This window comes from Marmota marmota, unplaced genomic scaffold, assembly GCF_001458135.2.
Source record: "Marmota marmota marmota unplaced genomic scaffold, marMar, whole genome shotgun sequence".
In the NCBI taxonomy this organism is placed as follows: Eukaryota; Metazoa; Chordata; class Mammalia; order Rodentia; family Sciuridae; genus Marmota; species Marmota marmota.
Window position 1 is genome coordinate 11207602 of NW_025999998.1, and position 17189 is coordinate 11224790.

Consider the following 17189-nt stretch of genomic DNA (forward strand, 5'->3'; position numbering starts at 1 on the left):
GACTGCCTCCTGATTCCCATCAGAGCTGCTGTTTCTAGACTCTGCATCAAAAAGGATTGCTCAGCCTCATCCCATAGTGAGACCTCTCTACGAGTGCCATCCTCTCCCCACAGCCCCCTGGTGTCTTCACCTGGCTTCTCCAACCCACTGGTGAGCACTGTGTATAAGCCAGCCCTTGTGGTGCTCCATCCCTGGCCAGCTCTCACACATAGCACTAATGAAGAACTACTCCAGAAAACTGATCTTGTTTTTTGCTTCAATGCTGCAGAGCCCAGTTCCCAACAGGCATCAAACAATGGGATATTTTCAAAGGAAGGTTCCTGATCTTGGGTTCTCCCCAATTTCCACTTTGATGCTTCCTAGTCACTGTGCCTGGAGGAAATGGATATAAATAACTGTCCCCTCCACCTGGTCTTCAGACACTTCTGTCTGCTGCTGTGATGGCCATCCACAGTCACAAGTGAACTTGGCCCAGGAGAAAGAGCGGTAACAATGGCAAGTACGAGAGCATCAAGGTCACTTGCCATCACAAACAGGGAGTAGGATTTATCCAAATCATTCTCTGTGATTCCAGACAAGCTGAGATGCACATCCTGTTTGAAAACTGCTCTTCCCAGGTGTTCTGTCATCTTCCCCCAAGCCTCTGCCTCTTCCTGTCTTCCTGACCCAGAGAACATGAGCATTGTGCAGCCAGTTGCCCTAATGAGTGCTCTAAAGGTACCCTTTTCTCCTTCCTTTCCCTCTTTTTCCAATGCAGTAAACCATCATCTCCCATCCGTCTTCTCCTAAATGACTAGTGGACCTGCCCCTCTTCACTGTGTGCATAGCTATTTCCTTTATTGAGACCCTGGTTGTTCATCACCTGGAGTTTTGAGTGGCCTTTTCACTGGTTCTCAGTGTCTTTGCTTTCCAACTCATCCCCACCACTGATGCCAGAGTGACCCTCTGATCAGAAGACAGCCAGCCTCTTGCAATTCCCTGGCCAAGGTTCCCCACTGTCTTCTGGCTAAAGCTGGGGCTTCTTAGCTTGGAACAATAAGATACTTCCTGATCTGGTCCTTGCCATGGTTTCTGATGCTTCCTTCAGCTTCCTTCAGCTTCCTTCTTCAGCCTTCTCTCTCCTGGAGCATCGCTATTCTGATCTATTGGCCATTCTCCAAAAGTATGGGCCTTTCTGCATGTTTCACTCTGCTCAACCATTTTCCCCTCTTCTACCGCCCTCACCTACTCATCTCAGAACTACTCGGGTATCTCTTCCTTCACAACCACCACGGTGTGTTCCCCATGCTACGCATTCTAGTCTTACCTCTTTCGTGAGATTTCATACATGTTCTTCTTTCGTAGGCAGATCCCTAAGCCTAAAGATCACACCTCAATCTGTCTTTGTTTACATCTTGGTGCTTAGTAGGTACTTTGTAAATGATTTTTGGAAAATGTATTTGAACAAAGGAATTGTGAGCTGTCTGAGGATAAAGAGACAAGATTGAGTACACCTCCAATAAGTCTGTCTTTGCTGACTTTTGTGTATCTAGCTGTTTTTCAACTCTTGCCTATTTGGAAGGAAGTATTTAGTTTCGCTGTAATGCCTGCCAAATATGGCATTGAGGGTTTAATAAAGCAGCTGATCTCCATTTGATTCACTTGGGATTATCTGAAAAACTGTACTGGCTGTCCTCATATTGAGTCATTTGTTTGGGAAAAAGTGTATTTATATTTCAGTGATTTCCCCATGGAAGCAATGTTATAAATGGTCATTAGACGTCATTTAATATTGGCCCCTGTCTCCTTTAGGTATATATACTCTCTGTCTAGCAAGACTGTAAATGTCCCATTCCTTGTCCCTTTCTGCCTCTGCAGTTCTTAGCTTACTGTATACACTCAGTACACATTTGATTATGATGAAACTCTTTTGAATTGAAATTTTATTTATTAGTTTTGGAAGAACAATTATGAACTATTTTAGTATTCATTTTTAATTTACTGTGGTTATTTCTCCTCTGATATGATTTATCTACAAAAAAAATGTAAAATTCCGTATCATTTAATTAAGTTGACAAATCACTACACCCTGTAATATTTTTTGATAACTCTGGGGGAATGACATGGAGACAAAGTATATTAGTGAGAACTTGTGTTTATAGTCCAAATTTTTCCTAATCCTTCAAGTGGGAGTCATATCAGACAAAGTCTTGATAATTAATGATCTAAATGACTTATTTTACATTTATTATCATTTTTTGTTGAGCAGCAAAGTTATTAATTTTTAAATAGTGTGGAATCAATTTTATTTTTTCACACAAATCATTGTTACCATAAATATTAATAAGTCCTCAGAATTGAATGAAAGCAATGAATGAATACTGGAACTTTTTGCAGCATTCAATTTATAGAACAGATTTCTATCAACTATGGGCATGTTTGCATGAGTTACACTAAGGATTATTTTATATGATCCTCAATTTGTCATTATGGCTTGGGCTTACCCTTCAGCTATACTTTTGTTTAGAGTTAATGTTTGCACTTAATTTAGTTTATTTTTTCCTTTGGTATTTATATTGATTGCCTTCCCAGTTATCCTTGGGAAGGAAAAAGTACTTCATAAATAATAAAATAGATGTACATCTCTTAGTAATGGTGATGTTTAAACTTAACTTCTTTCCTTTTATCAATAAGAAATTAGATTTTATTCTTAGGCTTCAACCATAAAATGAAAAGGGTACAGGGATATCATTGACTCTATACCTCTGAGCTTCTTTACAATAGAAGGTACAGATGAATTCACTATCTTTCAAAGTAGATTTTACAAACACTATAATTCCATGATGTATATGATTTGCTCCACTACTTTGCATTATATTTTGAGTTTTGTTACCTATAATATTATTTATTTTGATAACATAACAGTATTTACATGAAGCACATTTTAAATTGGTGTACAAATTACTAAATAAAACTCACTCATAGAATCAAAGATTGAGCTGGAAGGGATATTAAGAGTTCCCAGGAATGTAGAATGGTGCCATCCTTTCCCTAGTCTAAGAGATAATGTAACTAGACAAGCCGAGTTTCCCAATGAGGATAGAAATTACAACATTGTCATATTTGGAAGAAATTTTTTTAAGTTATGTCTCTCTCTTTTTTTTTTTTTACATAATTGTAGGTTCATTTGAAAGATGTCATATACCCTTACCCAGCTTCCACCAATGGAAACATCTTATACGACCTTGGCATAGTATTGCAACCCAGAAATTGATTCACATATAAGCTAGTGATGTTTTTCAGATTTCTCAAATTTTATAAATTTTACATGCACATGTGGGTATTAGAGGGAGGATTCTGTGCAATTAACATATACATGCAGATTAATATAACCACCTCCACCACAGGCAAATGCAGAGTCACTCCTTCTCAAGATCTCCCAGGCTACCCTTTTACAGCCATGGCTACCTCCCTGTTCCATAAACCCTGCCTAACCTTGTGCAAGCACAAATCTATTTTATACTTCTTTAATTTGGCATTTCAAGAATACTATGCAAATGGAATCATAACATGTAGGACTGTTGAGCTTGGCTTTTTCCACTTGGCCTGATGCCCTTGAGGTGCATCCACATGATTATCTGTATCAATAGTTTGTTTCTTTTTATTGCTGAATGATATTTCATGATATGAATATGCCACCATTTAATATTTATCTTCTTAAGAACATGTGGGTTTTCTTCTGGTTTTTGAGATTTCATATAAAGCTGCTCTGAACATTGGTGCACAGTTTTTTTGCCAGAATGGCTGCATCATTTTACATTCCCACCAGAGCTGTATGAGTGACCCATTTTGTCCCCTTACTTGCTAGCATTTGCTATTGTCATTATTTTTTATTCAGTTATTTTGATCAGTATGTATTGAAGTCTCTTTTGTAAAAGTTGCCTAAGTATAAATTCTCCAGAAAAGCAAAGGATAAAAGTAATGAAAGGGCAATTTTGGGTGTATTGGAAAGAGTAATAAAAGCAAAGCTGAAAAACTTACAGTTAAGTCTAGTGACTGCTATTATGTCCATGGGATTTAATGCAATTGACCGGAATTCCAAAGAAGAGGCTTAGAGTATGTATTTCTAATAATAAACACTTTTAGCCAGGCACAGTGGAATGCACCTGTAATCCCAGCAATATAGGAGGTTGAGGCAGGAGGATCACAAGTTCAAGGCCAGCCTCAGCAACCTTGGCAAGACCCTGTCTCAAAGAATAAAAAGGGTAAAGGAGGTAACTCAGTGATAAAGTGCCCCTGGGCTCAATCCCAATACTCCCTCCCAAAATTAAATAAAATATAAAAATAAGTATTAAAAATAAACATTTCTATGAAACTAAATTCTCATATTACTTCATGTAAATCTATTATGTAGCCATTGGTATTTTTACATTATAATTGCTTGATTTCATATTTAATGTTTGCTACTAAAATCTGCTCTCTTTGAGAACAAGAACTGTGTGGTTTCGTTTTCCCATCCTTTAGCCTGTGTGACAATTCTATTCCACAGTTCTCTTGGTGTCAGTCTTCTGATGAACCCTAGGAGCTAACAATACCAACACTTTTTGAAATGGTGGATCTTACCTAACCAATAAATGCATAAAAGTAGATTTTGATAATAACCTGTACACAATTTGTTATGAAAGAAAACCAAAGTCAATTGTGTCAATGTTATAAATTTTTGTATATTTATTTGATGTAAACTTGTTTGGCTCATTTGGCCAATGTTTGTTAATGGTCAGTAACTTAGTAAATTACAACTGTGCTGACTCCCCAGTCTTCTCATTTAGGTCATGATTGATGTCCCCGTTTAAGACTGGCCACACACCACACTGTTCACTACTCTTGGAATGGACCTGTTCTTTGTCCAGGTTTTTGCCCTTTGCTGCAGGTTAGCTCTGAAATAGGAACAGGAAAAGCAGGAAAGAATCTCCTGCTGGCAGTAACAAAAGAGAATATGATCAGTGTGAGATGTGGCAGAGTGGCTGCAAAAATCAAAATATTCTTTTATGCCTGACTTTCTACTAAGAGATATCTCCATGTGAACCACACAAGTAATTCTCAGTATTTTGCAAAACTACCCATTCTAGTTTTTAGTAGACACAGGTTTCCTCTCACATATAACACATAGATACCTAAGTAGCTTAATAATTGAAACGCACCATATGTAATATGTAATCATCAAATAGATCTATACAGTACAGTGTATGCAGTGCATAATTTCATGGGCACTAAGGACATCTCTCCTAGGCTCAGTTAATGTTTGTTGTGGATTGCTTTGAGCCAGCAGGACTCAACCTTATAGGTAGATTCTCTCATTATAACAACTCTATGAAATGAGTGCCTTGGTTCCCTTTTGACAGATAAAGAAGACTGAGGAGGGGTTGAGATTGCCCTGGTCTTCAGGGTTCACACTGCTGGATCCAGGGCTCACCTATGTGTGTCTACCTGCAAAGTCCTATTCCTCCATCCTCTCATTCTCCTTAAGGAGCTCACAGGGGCAATGGGAGACAGTCCACTGAAATGAAAGCTCTTAAGTCATAACAGATATAGACATCAAAGGCTTGAAGTGCCCGTGACTGGTCTTTCCAGCTCTGACAAGAAAACACAGTAGGAGTCAGGAAGAGGCTCTGTCAAAGTAGACACCTTGGTTGGTACAGAACAATGAGTTCATGAAATTTGCAACCTATTTCCAGGAGGGACAAAGGAAGGAAAACCATGCCATGACTGAAGAATACAATGTAAAATAAATAATCTAAAGATTAATTTTTTTAAAGGTAATGAAAAGCATAATCAAGCCCATTGACACTGGCCAACTCTTACCAACATGTGTGCCCATGAAATCCTATTAACATAAAAGCATGACTACTTTCTGAGAAATGTGATGGTTACAGTGGAATTGATTGTTTTTTAAATCTGCTAGAGAAGGAGATCAGGAACTAGATGTGTGATGTTGAATGCTGTGAGAGCAGCTTTAGGGAATTCTCAGTAACTACAGAAACTGAAGGATTTTCAAGCCAGTAGCGGGGTTTTGCTTATTGGCTTTTTTTTTTTTTTTAACCCTCCCTTCAAATCAACAGAAGCATTATAAAAAAATTCTCCAGAAAGATGAAAACAAGAGACTAAAAAAATAAATAAATAAATACAAAAATACCTTCCTGATCCCTGAGAAGTAAACTCCTTTTCCTTTTCTTCCTGAAAGAAATATTACCTCAAGATTAAGGGCTGAAGTATTTCCTGAGTTTGTTGTCATGGTGGTGGCTGTGGCTATGGTTGTTGTCACGTGTCTAGATAGTTATTTTTTAGTCACTTGTCACCTAGAAGTTGAAATATGTGAAAACTCAGGCTAATGGAAGCTGAAGTCTTTGGGCCTATGAAGAGAATGATGCTGTACCGGGTATACAAGTGTTTCCTGCTTTTGTAAGAGAAGAACCTACCAGTCTTTGATTTCGTAGATGGCCCTAAGGGTAGAGGGAAGGTCATTGGAGGTCCCAAATGGGAGGTCCACACAGCATCTGAGGGAAGGGAGCTAAGGGAAGGAAATGTCCCCACAGACCACTTCCCCCTCCCTGCAGGGGATCCTGGGAAAGCCAGAGGAGAGCTGCAGGCCAAAGGACAGGGGCCACAGGGGGCTGATGGGAGCAACTCTGGCTTTGAAGATATATGTGGAAAGGCTTTGAGGTTGTTGCTGTAGATCCAGTGGTGAGTGCCCTCAAAGCCAGTCACAGGGATCATGATAAGAATTAGAACAGTGTTGTCAAAACCTGAACCAAAGGAGTGAAGGGGCAGCAAATCGCAGCCATTTTCAAAAATGAAGTTGAGGTTGCATATCTTGAGAAGAACTTCTAGAATCTGATAAAAGACTGAGTTGCAGAGACTTAGGTGTATTTGAAGTTTTCAGAATGGGGGAAAGATCACAGAGTTGAGCAAATGGCTCAGAAATATGCTTTGTGTGGTATCTTCATTACACAGTTTATTGTGTACTGACAAATGCAACCTTGTCTTCCCCACAAAAGCTTTCAACTTAGGCTACTTACACCAAAGCATAAAATCAGTTTCATCTTGTAGGGCTTTCTTTTATTCATTCAGCCTGCAGTGCCCGTGTACAGAGCACCCACAGAGCTGGCAGAACAGGGCCTGCAAGACTGCCTGGGAAGAGCCAGGGGCTTCCAGAAATATCACCACACACTGGTTTCTGAGAGGCCCTGACCTGCATGTATGGCTCTTCATCCCTGCCAGGACCGGTCAACACTTTTTATATGTCCTTCTCTCCTGCAAGTGAGTGTCCCTCTGATCTCACCAGTGTGCTTCCTTCAAAGAAATTCTCAAATTTAGTATTACAAACCAGGAAGTACATCTATCCTCACTTTTGTCCTTTGAAAAACTGCTATAAAGATTGGTGTGTGTGTGTTATGTGTGTGTGTGTGTGTGTGTGTGTAAGATCTTTTTAAATGATGGATGACTATTTTCAATGCATATAAGTATGCTTCTATCACATGAAGCTTTTTAAGTGAGGAGGGAAAAGGTCTTGGTACAGGTTAATCCAGCAGAGTCCAGAGTTCTAAATCACACATTAGACTCAGTACAAAATACATTATTGCCAGAACTAGGCTAAGAGCTTAATATTTATTTCATTCTGCTTTACCAGCCAAAATTATGTCTTGTCACAGCCTGTATTTTCTCTTCATTACGTTAGCAAAGAACACTCTGAGCTTTATTGAGGAAATTAGATTAAATTAAAAAGCCAGCATTCAGCTCTAACTAGACTTGCACATATAAGTAATTCTGACGCTGTGCTCTGAAGGGCCTGCTTAGTGAGGAATAGCAGACCCTTAGATTCATTTTTCCCTAAACCACTATTTCCAGGAATGTCTATTTGCATAAAATGTCTGGGATACTATTTTGAATTTTCTTATTTATTGGCTTAACACAAATGTTCTGTGTCAATCATTAATTTCTTGTTCAAGAACTAAACTAATATAAATTAGCTAGAAAAATTACTTGAAGCCATTGATGTAGCTTCCTGTCAACTCCACTTTCGGTTAACTCTTTAGATCCTCCATCAAAGAATGATCAGTTGAGATGAGTATAAAATGTAGCCAATTTTCTGCTTTTACTACTTCACTTAAGATCCCAGATTACTAATTTTTATTTTCATCTGTGCCATCTCTACCCTAACATCAATAGAGATGGTGGTAAGTTAACTCTTAACAAGAATAGCAATGTACTTCATGTAAGCATTTCAAACAGTATATGAAACTTTATTTTTGAAAAGTTCAAACATATATAAAAGTGAACAGAATATTATAAATAGCACACACACACACACACACACACACACTTGTGCTGGGCCCAGTTTTAACAATTTGTAACTCAGAAAACTCTGGTTCATTTTACTGCCTCACTCCCCATGTAATCTGAAGCACATTCCATGTCTCACATCATTTTATTCATACATATCTTAGTAAAATCCCCTTAATGCTAAAGACCCCTTTTTTAAAAACTAAGATGCCAATATCATCCATTTAAAATATTAATAATTCTAACTAATCATCAAATAGTGTTCTAATTTGTAACTGTTTCAGAAAAAAATATTTGGATCAGCATTGAGATAAAGTCTATTTAAGTCCCACTGTCACTCTTAATTTTCATTTTGAAAATTAATTATTTTGAAGGTATTAGAGAAATGGGGTTGTTTATCTCAGAGTCTGGATTTTGGTAATTACATCTCTGGTTTCATTTATCATTCTCCTCTCTCATCTACTTTTTCTATAAATTGGTTGTTGGGCCCAGAGGTTTGGTCACCTAGAGGTTTGACTTCAGATAAACTGTCTCTTCCCATCAGAAGGCACACAATATCAAAATGCCTTTCTTTATGTGATGTTAGAGATGTTGATAACCAATGACCAGATCCTTAATTCATTGGGAATTATGTCTGATTTATTCTACTGTCTTTCCTATTACCATCCCCCCCTTCCCGTCATTCTGCTTTGTTTAATCCACTGAACTTCTATTCTTCTTGACCCTTGTTTAGTGTCAACATCTGCATATCAGAGAGAACATTCTCTCTTGGGTTTTGTGGGATTGGCTTATTTCACTATCATGATAATCTCCAGTTCCAACCGTTTACCAGAAAAAGTCACAAAGTCATTCTTAAAATAGGGGATTTCTAATTATATTGTTTATTAGCTAGAATGTACAAGAGAGTTTGAAACAAGAGAGTGTCTGACACATAGTAGGCGTACAATAAAATAGTTATGCAGAATTGATTACTTTTTGTAAGAACCCCTGTGATGTAGGAAATTATTAGAAGTCTTGCTGACTTAAGATTCACTTAATAAAGCATCTCCTCTTCTTGTAGAACCATCATCTTTCTTGACTTTGCATAAGGCAAAGTCTAGTCTCGAGCTAGAGATAGCTCGAGTTGCATTGTCTTTACCACTGTTAATATCTTCTGGTGCTGGTACCAGTTTTTAAATGCAGCTGTTTTCAATGACATTTTGGATTCACCCAAGGATTGTCCTTTTTCAGTCTTATGCTAATTTAACTTTGCATTCTTTTTTTAATTAATTTTTTTATTTATGTATGACAGCGAAATGCATTACAATTCTTATTCCACATATAGAAGCACAATTTTTCATATCTCTGGTTGTACAAAGTATATTCACGTCAGTTCGTGTCTTCATACATGTACTTTGGATAATAATGTCCATCACATTCCACCATCATTTCTAACCCCATACCCCCTCCCTTCCCTTCCCTCCCCTCTGCCCTATCTAAAGTTCGTCTATTCCTTCCATGCTCCCCCCACCCACCCCACTATGAATCAGTCTCCTTATATCAGAGAAAACATTCTGCATTTGTCTTTTTGGGATTGGCTAACTTCACTTAGTATTATCTTCTTTAACTCCATTCATTTACCTGCAAATGCCATGATTTTATTCTCTTTTATTGATGAGTAATATTCCATTGTGTATATATGCCACATTATTTTTATCCATTCATCTATTGAAGGGCATCTAGGTTGATTGCACAGTTTAGCTATTGTGAATTGTGCTGCTATAAACATTAATGTGGCTGTGTCCCTGTAGTATGCTGTTTTTAAGTCCTTTGAGTATAGACTGAGTAGAGGGATAGCTGGGTCAAATGGTGGTTCCATTCCCAATTTTCCAAGAAATCTCCATTATTGGAAAGCAAAGGAACCGATAACAGGAAAACTGAAAAAGCCCTGGGATGTGTTACAGAATAGATCTTCCATCTTAAAGCCAGCCCCAAGCATTTTGGGGTAGTCAAAGAGTCTGCAGTTGACCAACCTGTAACATGTTGTCCCAGCAGCAGTTTCCCAAAGATAAGCATGGTAAACTCTTATTGGAATCAAAGCTCAGCCAAGCTTATAGCAAAACAACTTGCCTTTGATCTGCCATTGGGTTGTGTGCCTATCAAACAGTACATTAAAAGAGTCTGTCAATATTAGCTTGAGTTTTGCCCTTGGCACAGAACGTATACAGCTCCTACAGTGTAAGTAGGTTTGGAAACATTGTGGGCTTTTATGTTTATTTTTTTGACAACACAACACATAATCACAATAAATGTTTTCAGTGCTAAAAAATTTTCACAGGCATTATAACGATGCACAAGTATCAACTTCTTATATTTAAGACAGAAGAATGTAGTGGTAGAACTTCTTTGCTGCAGAATATTTTGATTTTTACTTACATTTGCAACATAGCAAATGTGCATTCCTACTATGTTCAGAGCACACAACAGAAAACACAGTGTAAAACTAGCCTTTGGTGAGCCAAGCAGTTTTGTGCGTATCGAAAAAAAAATAACAGATAAAACCTGAGGTAGATTCTTAAATCATGGAGGAACACTGATTATGATCACGTGGTTGGGTTTTCTGAGGGAAGACATATTCCCAACAATTTGTTGACATCATTAATAAAATTTTCATTTAGGTAAGCTAAGTTAGGCTCTAAAAGGGAAAAAAAAAACAACAGTGGGAATTAGAAAGATAGTAAGAACCTTCCTGAAGAAATAGCATGAGCAAAATATCAGGGCTTGCATCTTAAGAGCACATTTAGGGATAATTAAAGAATTTCAGTTTGACTAGATGGGGAAGTATCTCTGGGATGGCAGTAAACAAAGAGATGTTGGTAGGGGCCATAGTAGCAAGGACCTTCAGGGCCAAACAGAGGCATTGGCACAAGAAATGACAAGCTTTAAGAAGGGGGGTTATTGTGAACCTGGTAAAGCAAGGGGGTCAAGAATGGATCTTAAAGGGAAGTTGAAAATGAGTCATTACAGAGAAGGAATGTTTTGATAATAAAAGTTGCAAGACTGGACAACTTAATTAAAGGAAGAGGAATCTGAAATCTACATTAGTAAAAATCATTAGAGTGATTTCAAATGAAAAAGGGAAATGAAGAGAAAGAACTGCTTCAGGGCAAAATAAGGTCCCAATGTGACCCTGGGTGGGAGATTAGGGATATCCAGAAGGCCACTGGGGTGCAGCTAGGGATGAGATCAAACCAAAGATTGCAATTTAGGAATTGTCTCTAGAAAGATGGTAGTTGGAATTTACGTCTGAAAGATTCCCAGATGTATCCACCTCTCCCTCCGACTCCCTGCTGCTCCCACCTCATTCAGGAGTCATCATCTCTTACACTCAGTCTTTCAATGATATTATTGACTTAAAATAGTCCTTGAGAGAGAAAGAAATCTCTCTGACCTTGACAATAAAAAGCACTGCAGTATTCCAACTTGCTTCCAGTTTTATGTAGCTGTGGGAATGATCTCTGATATTTTACTTTATAAGTGAGAAGGTAAAGAAGTGCCCAAGCTAGATGGAAAGGCACCTGTGTTTGCATTGTAACTTACATTTTGAATGGCAAATGCACAGGTACAGAATCTACCAGCAGCTGTGAGGTCAGGCAGACATTCTGGAAATAAATGTGCACCCAAGTGACGAACTGGATCCTCTGCTGTGTCACCAAATGTTGCTCACTCTTGCAGTTTGTGCATGTTAAGTTTTTGGCAGATTTATTAATTCCTTTAATTAAAGAACTGGGAGGATATGAATAATGGAACTATTTTGTTCCTAACTGATGCAAAACTTTAAAACACATAATTAAAAATCTACTCCCAGAATTTTCCATTACAGAAGTTTTAAATTTTGATTTAAAATATATATATATATATATATATATATATATGTCTTTTTGTTTCCTGACATTTTTTGTGGCTGGTGATTTCTGCCTAACCAAAAACCTAAGATTTATGATTAACTTTTCACATAATGGGAATAGAATTTCTTTTTTAAGCCTTCCACTCTGAAAGGAGGAACCTTGTCCTCCTAAGAACAATTCAGTTACCTTCCAGGATGCTAACAATCCAATATAAGAGTAAAGAGGAAATGAATCTCTTTTTACAGCCTTTTCTAAGTTTCTCTTGAAGATTTTTAAAATGTACTTTTTTATTTTAATTGGCTATAGTAGTTGTACATATTTATGGAGTATATTGTTTTATTTTGATTCATGTATAATGATCACATCAGGGTATATAACATCTTTCTCAGACATTTATCATTTCTCTGTTTGGAGCATTCAAAATCCTCTCCACTAGATATTTTGAAATATATAATTAATTGTTGTCAAACAGAGTTAGTTCTTTTACTCATCTATAGAATATTAGAAGTTCTTCCTCCTGTGTCCATTATCCATCCTGTCTCCATCACCTCTCCCTCACACCCTTCGAAGACCCTGGTAACTACTATTCTTCTCCATATGAAGGTTATTCTTTTAAAAAATAATAATAATAAACCCAGAGCCAGATGCAGTGATACACACCTATGATCCAGCTACTTGGGAAATTGACGCTGGAGGATCCCAAGTTCCAGGCCAGCCTGGGCAACTAGCGAAACCCTCTCTCAAAATAAAATAAAAAGTGCTGGAGGTAGCTCAGTGGTAGAGTGCTTGCCTAGCCTGTATGAAGCCTTGGGTTTTAGTCCCCAGCACTGCACAACAAACCAACCAACCTAGAAAAGTATTTGACAGCTTAAATGATCAGGATCATTTCTTACTCTATGCTGTAGTTACAGTTGGACCACAGCCTGACTTCTTATCACTTATAAAATTGACCTAAGGACAGTAAATGGGACTGCAAATCCAAACCAGTTTACGTTAAATAAATATAAGAAAAATGTCTTATAAAGAAGGCCTTTTAACAAGCAGAATTAATTTGCAGATACTTTGCAGAGAAAAATGAAATAAACAAGATGATGTCAGGATTGTTTTTCAGTCTTCACCACTCCTAGCTAGAGGAAATGATTCCAGGTGCCTGTTAGGAACATCCACAGTGTTGTTACAGTCTAATTAGAATTTGTTTTTGAGGCCAGTTCACTACTTTGGAAAAAAAAAATCATTTACAAATGAGTACTGTGGGCTATGCAGGGAAACATGGTTGAGTCTTTACCAGATGAAACCAGGAATGTTCTCCATAAAGATTATAAGGCAGTCATTTTAGAGCCATTGACCAGAATTCAGGGTTGAAGGCCTGTCGTTTCCTGTTGAACATCCAGGCGATACTATGGGTAACCACAAACCCAGAAATTTTAGAAAAATCAAAATTGGCCAAAATAACACTGGTAAGAGGCTGTGTCCCTGCCTGCTTGACACTAAACAGTCTTGTTTTCCATGGTCTTGCTGCTTCTAACAGGGCAAGACCCCGCCATGGAGAACTGACTGATCCTCAGGCATTGGGTCAATAGTCAGAGAAGTATTACCTGTCACTTCTCCTTCCTCCTCCAATCCTGACTGCACTTCTTAGGTTAGGGAGGCTGCTTCCATATCACTATCAGACCACTGTCAGATCTCTTGGGTTAGAAAATTCCATGTCTCAAACTTCTAAAATAATGAGTTTCTATTCTCATCTCCTCTTGTCTGCCTCCTTTCTGAAAGTACAAACTTAGTAATTTGAAAGATGAAGGGGGACCATTTCATGGTATTGGACACTCACAGCCCCCTCTCAGGTGTCCTCATTAATGGCTAAGATGCCTACCCAAGGAAAACCATCTTTTGAAGACTGTGTACATACATACAGATAGAGATATATATATATATATAACCCAAAGTCTTTGTCAGATACCATCCATGAAGTGACACTGATAGGTCTTTGAGTCCCTAGACCTTATCCCTTCTCTAATATATCATGAATATCTGACCAAAAACAGTTGAGTTTAAGAAGAATGAGAAGCTGGCCAGGCACCATCAAGCACGCCTGTAATCCCAGCAACTCAAGAGACTGAGGCAAAAGGATTGCCAGTTCAAGGTCAGCCTCAGCAACTTAGTAAGACCCTTCCCAAATTAAAAATAAAAAGGGCTGGGATAAAAAGAAAAAAAGAGTTCATTGTAGGGGAGAATTATATACACAATAGTAGGAAAAAAATTTATAGAGGAAAACACCCAATATTCAGACACTTTTTCTGAACATTCTTTGTCTACCTAGGAAGGGTTCCCAGTGTCAAAGCCCCCTGAACTCTGAAACCATTTTGAAGGACTCTTATCTAGTCCATGTCACCTGTCATTTTTCTTTCAGGGCATTACTATCTCTTTTTTTTTCTAGATATATTCAATTATTTTTAATTTCTTCACCTCCTCACTCTCTGCCGTTTGGATAATTAAGCATTAAGTCCTATTCTTTGTTGAGATCATATATTTTTAAAAGACTGACTACAGGAAACTAGCAACCTTGAGATACAGGCTTTGAAAAGGAAACCAATAAACTTAGCAAGAGTTAGATTTTTGAGGACAGAATCCAAGCAACCACACATTCCAGCTGAGTCTTCATGCTGAGGAAGTTACAAGCTTGTAGAGACAATTGGCCATTGGTTTCTCTACTCTAGAGCTTATTAAGAGTGTGAATGCCGGAGTTGACCACTTAGGTCTCTGTCGCATGCTGTGTGTTATTGAGCAAATTGCTTTATTTTTCTATTTTTTTGGTCTCTAGAATAGAGCCAATAATAGTACCCAAATCATAAAGTGGTTATGAGGATTGAATGCAAGTGAAGCACTTAGCACCTGGTGCATGGAAAGTTTTCAATAAATGCTGATAATAAAAAACATTCACGGAGGTTTAAGAAAAGATGTGCTTGCTTTAGATTTGCATAAAAATTTCATCTTGCAGCCACTGTACCAGTCCTTTCTGCGTGTGGCCTAATAATAACCTCAAGTGTTTTTATTGGGATTTTTTTCCCTCCACCAGCCACTCCACGGGAGAGATGCAAGAGCAGTGCATCTACATATTTAGAGCTCTCTGATTCCATGCAGATGAGGCTTATAAGCCATTTGGGTTAACTGGCTTCTTGGGTCTTTTTCTTCTTCAGGTGCTGGAAAGCTTCAAAATCATGGACTACAGCCTTTTGCTGGGAATCCACATCTTGGACCATTCCCTTAAAGACAAAGAGGAGGAGAACTCACAAAATGTGCCTGATCCAAAGCGGCCTGGGATGCAGAAAGTTCTCTATTCAACAGCCATGGAATCCATCCAAGGTCCAGGGAAATCTGGAGATGGGATCATCGCAGAGAACCCAGACACGTAAGTGCAATCACATGCCCACCCTGATTGTGACAGCCCTGCCCCACTGGGTAATTATAAGTAGTCACATCCCCCCTCAGCACTGAAGCACTTAACACCTGGTACATGGAAATAGATGGCATTCTGAGAATGGATTCCTACTTGGCACTAACATCCGTACAACCAGCCTTCATTTCTCTTCATCAAAGGATAACTAGACAAGTGACAGTGTCCTGGTTGTTGTTGTTCTTTCACCCACAAAATTTCTTTTTTCAGATGTCTGCATTTTCCAAAAATGGTCAAAAATGTTTCTGCTCCCATTTACTACATATTCAAAGTATCAACCATAAGAGGGAAGAATAAACTTTGGATTGAAATACACATATATTTAAGCAAATACAAGATAGGAATGGTGTTCACAATTCCGAGCTCTTTTTATCTGCATGAGGGGATTCTGTTGATCTAGTCCTACACCCTGGCAGATGTGGTCTCTCTCCTCAGCCAGATGTGATGGCAACTGCAGGATTCATTCGCATGTGTAAAGTGCATATTGACAATGGAAGCAATTACAACCAAAATAATTATTGAAGTGGTTAACTTTATCAGGTGCATGTATTAGCTAAGCAAGGAGACTGAAAAAAAATCATTTTCTGAGGTTATAATGGCCTGATTTCTAGAATTCTCCAACAATATCTAAACCATAGGCATATTTTACTTTTATAAAAGAAATTAGTTGTAATCTTTGCTTGTGATTATATCTAAATGTTCAATCATCAGTTAAATTATCCTATATCCATATGGTGAAACACTACATGCTATTAAAAATCACAGTACATTGAATGTAAAGAAATGCTCATCAGCCAGGTGCAGCATTGGAGGCTGAAATAGGAGAATCGTGAGTTCAAAGCCAGCCTCAGCAACAGTGAAGTGCTAAGCAACTCAGTGAAACCCTGTCTCTAAATAAAATACAAAATAGGGCTGGGAATGTGGCTCAGTGGTCAAGTGCCCCTAAGTTCAGTTCTCCGTACCAAAAAAAAAAAAGAAAGAAATGTTCATCATTTAGTAAGTGAAAAAGTCAGATTATAAAACATGATAAATTAAATAATCCCCTTTATAGATTAATAAACATACTGCAAAGTATACCAAATATTAATAATTATCTCTTCACTCTATGAGTGGATTTTTAATATATTTTCTATATTCTTTTCTATGTTTTATGGGTTTTTTATTTTTTTCGATGTTGATAGACCTTTATTTTATCCATTTATTTATATGTGGTGCTGAAAATCAAACCCAGTGCCTCACACATGCTAGGCAAACACTCTACCCTTGAGCCACAACTCTAGCGCCTTATATTTTTTAATCTCAACAATAAACATTTTTTTGATCAGAAAAAGAGCATTGCATTTTTTAAAAATAATATTTATTATGTTCTAAGAGTTCTTGGCCACGCTTTTAAAAGAGAAATAATTTTTAAATTGGATTCTTCTCATCCAACTTTTCAGAGCTGACAGCTATGATGTTTCTCCATTGTGGGAAAGTACATCATTCTGGATTGCTAGGAAGACCGTTAACTGGATGCAAAAAAAAAAAAAAAA

At 37.8% G+C, this 17189-nt stretch overlaps 1 protein-coding gene across 4 annotated transcripts in view; it reads left to right on the top strand.

The window, feature by feature from the left end:
• The window catches only part of Pip5k1b (phosphatidylinositol-4-phosphate 5-kinase type 1 beta), a 293002-nt gene that overhangs the window by 187638 nt on the left and 88175 nt on the right, over window positions 1-17189 (top strand). For all 4 annotated transcript variants that reach the window (XM_048806865.1, XM_048806868.1, XM_048806866.1 and 1 more), the window contains one exon: window positions 15401-15612. In XM_048806865.1, the coding sequence (XP_048662822.1) occupies window positions 15401-15612 (212 nt within the window). The remainder of the gene's footprint in view (window positions 1-15400; window positions 15613-17189) is intronic.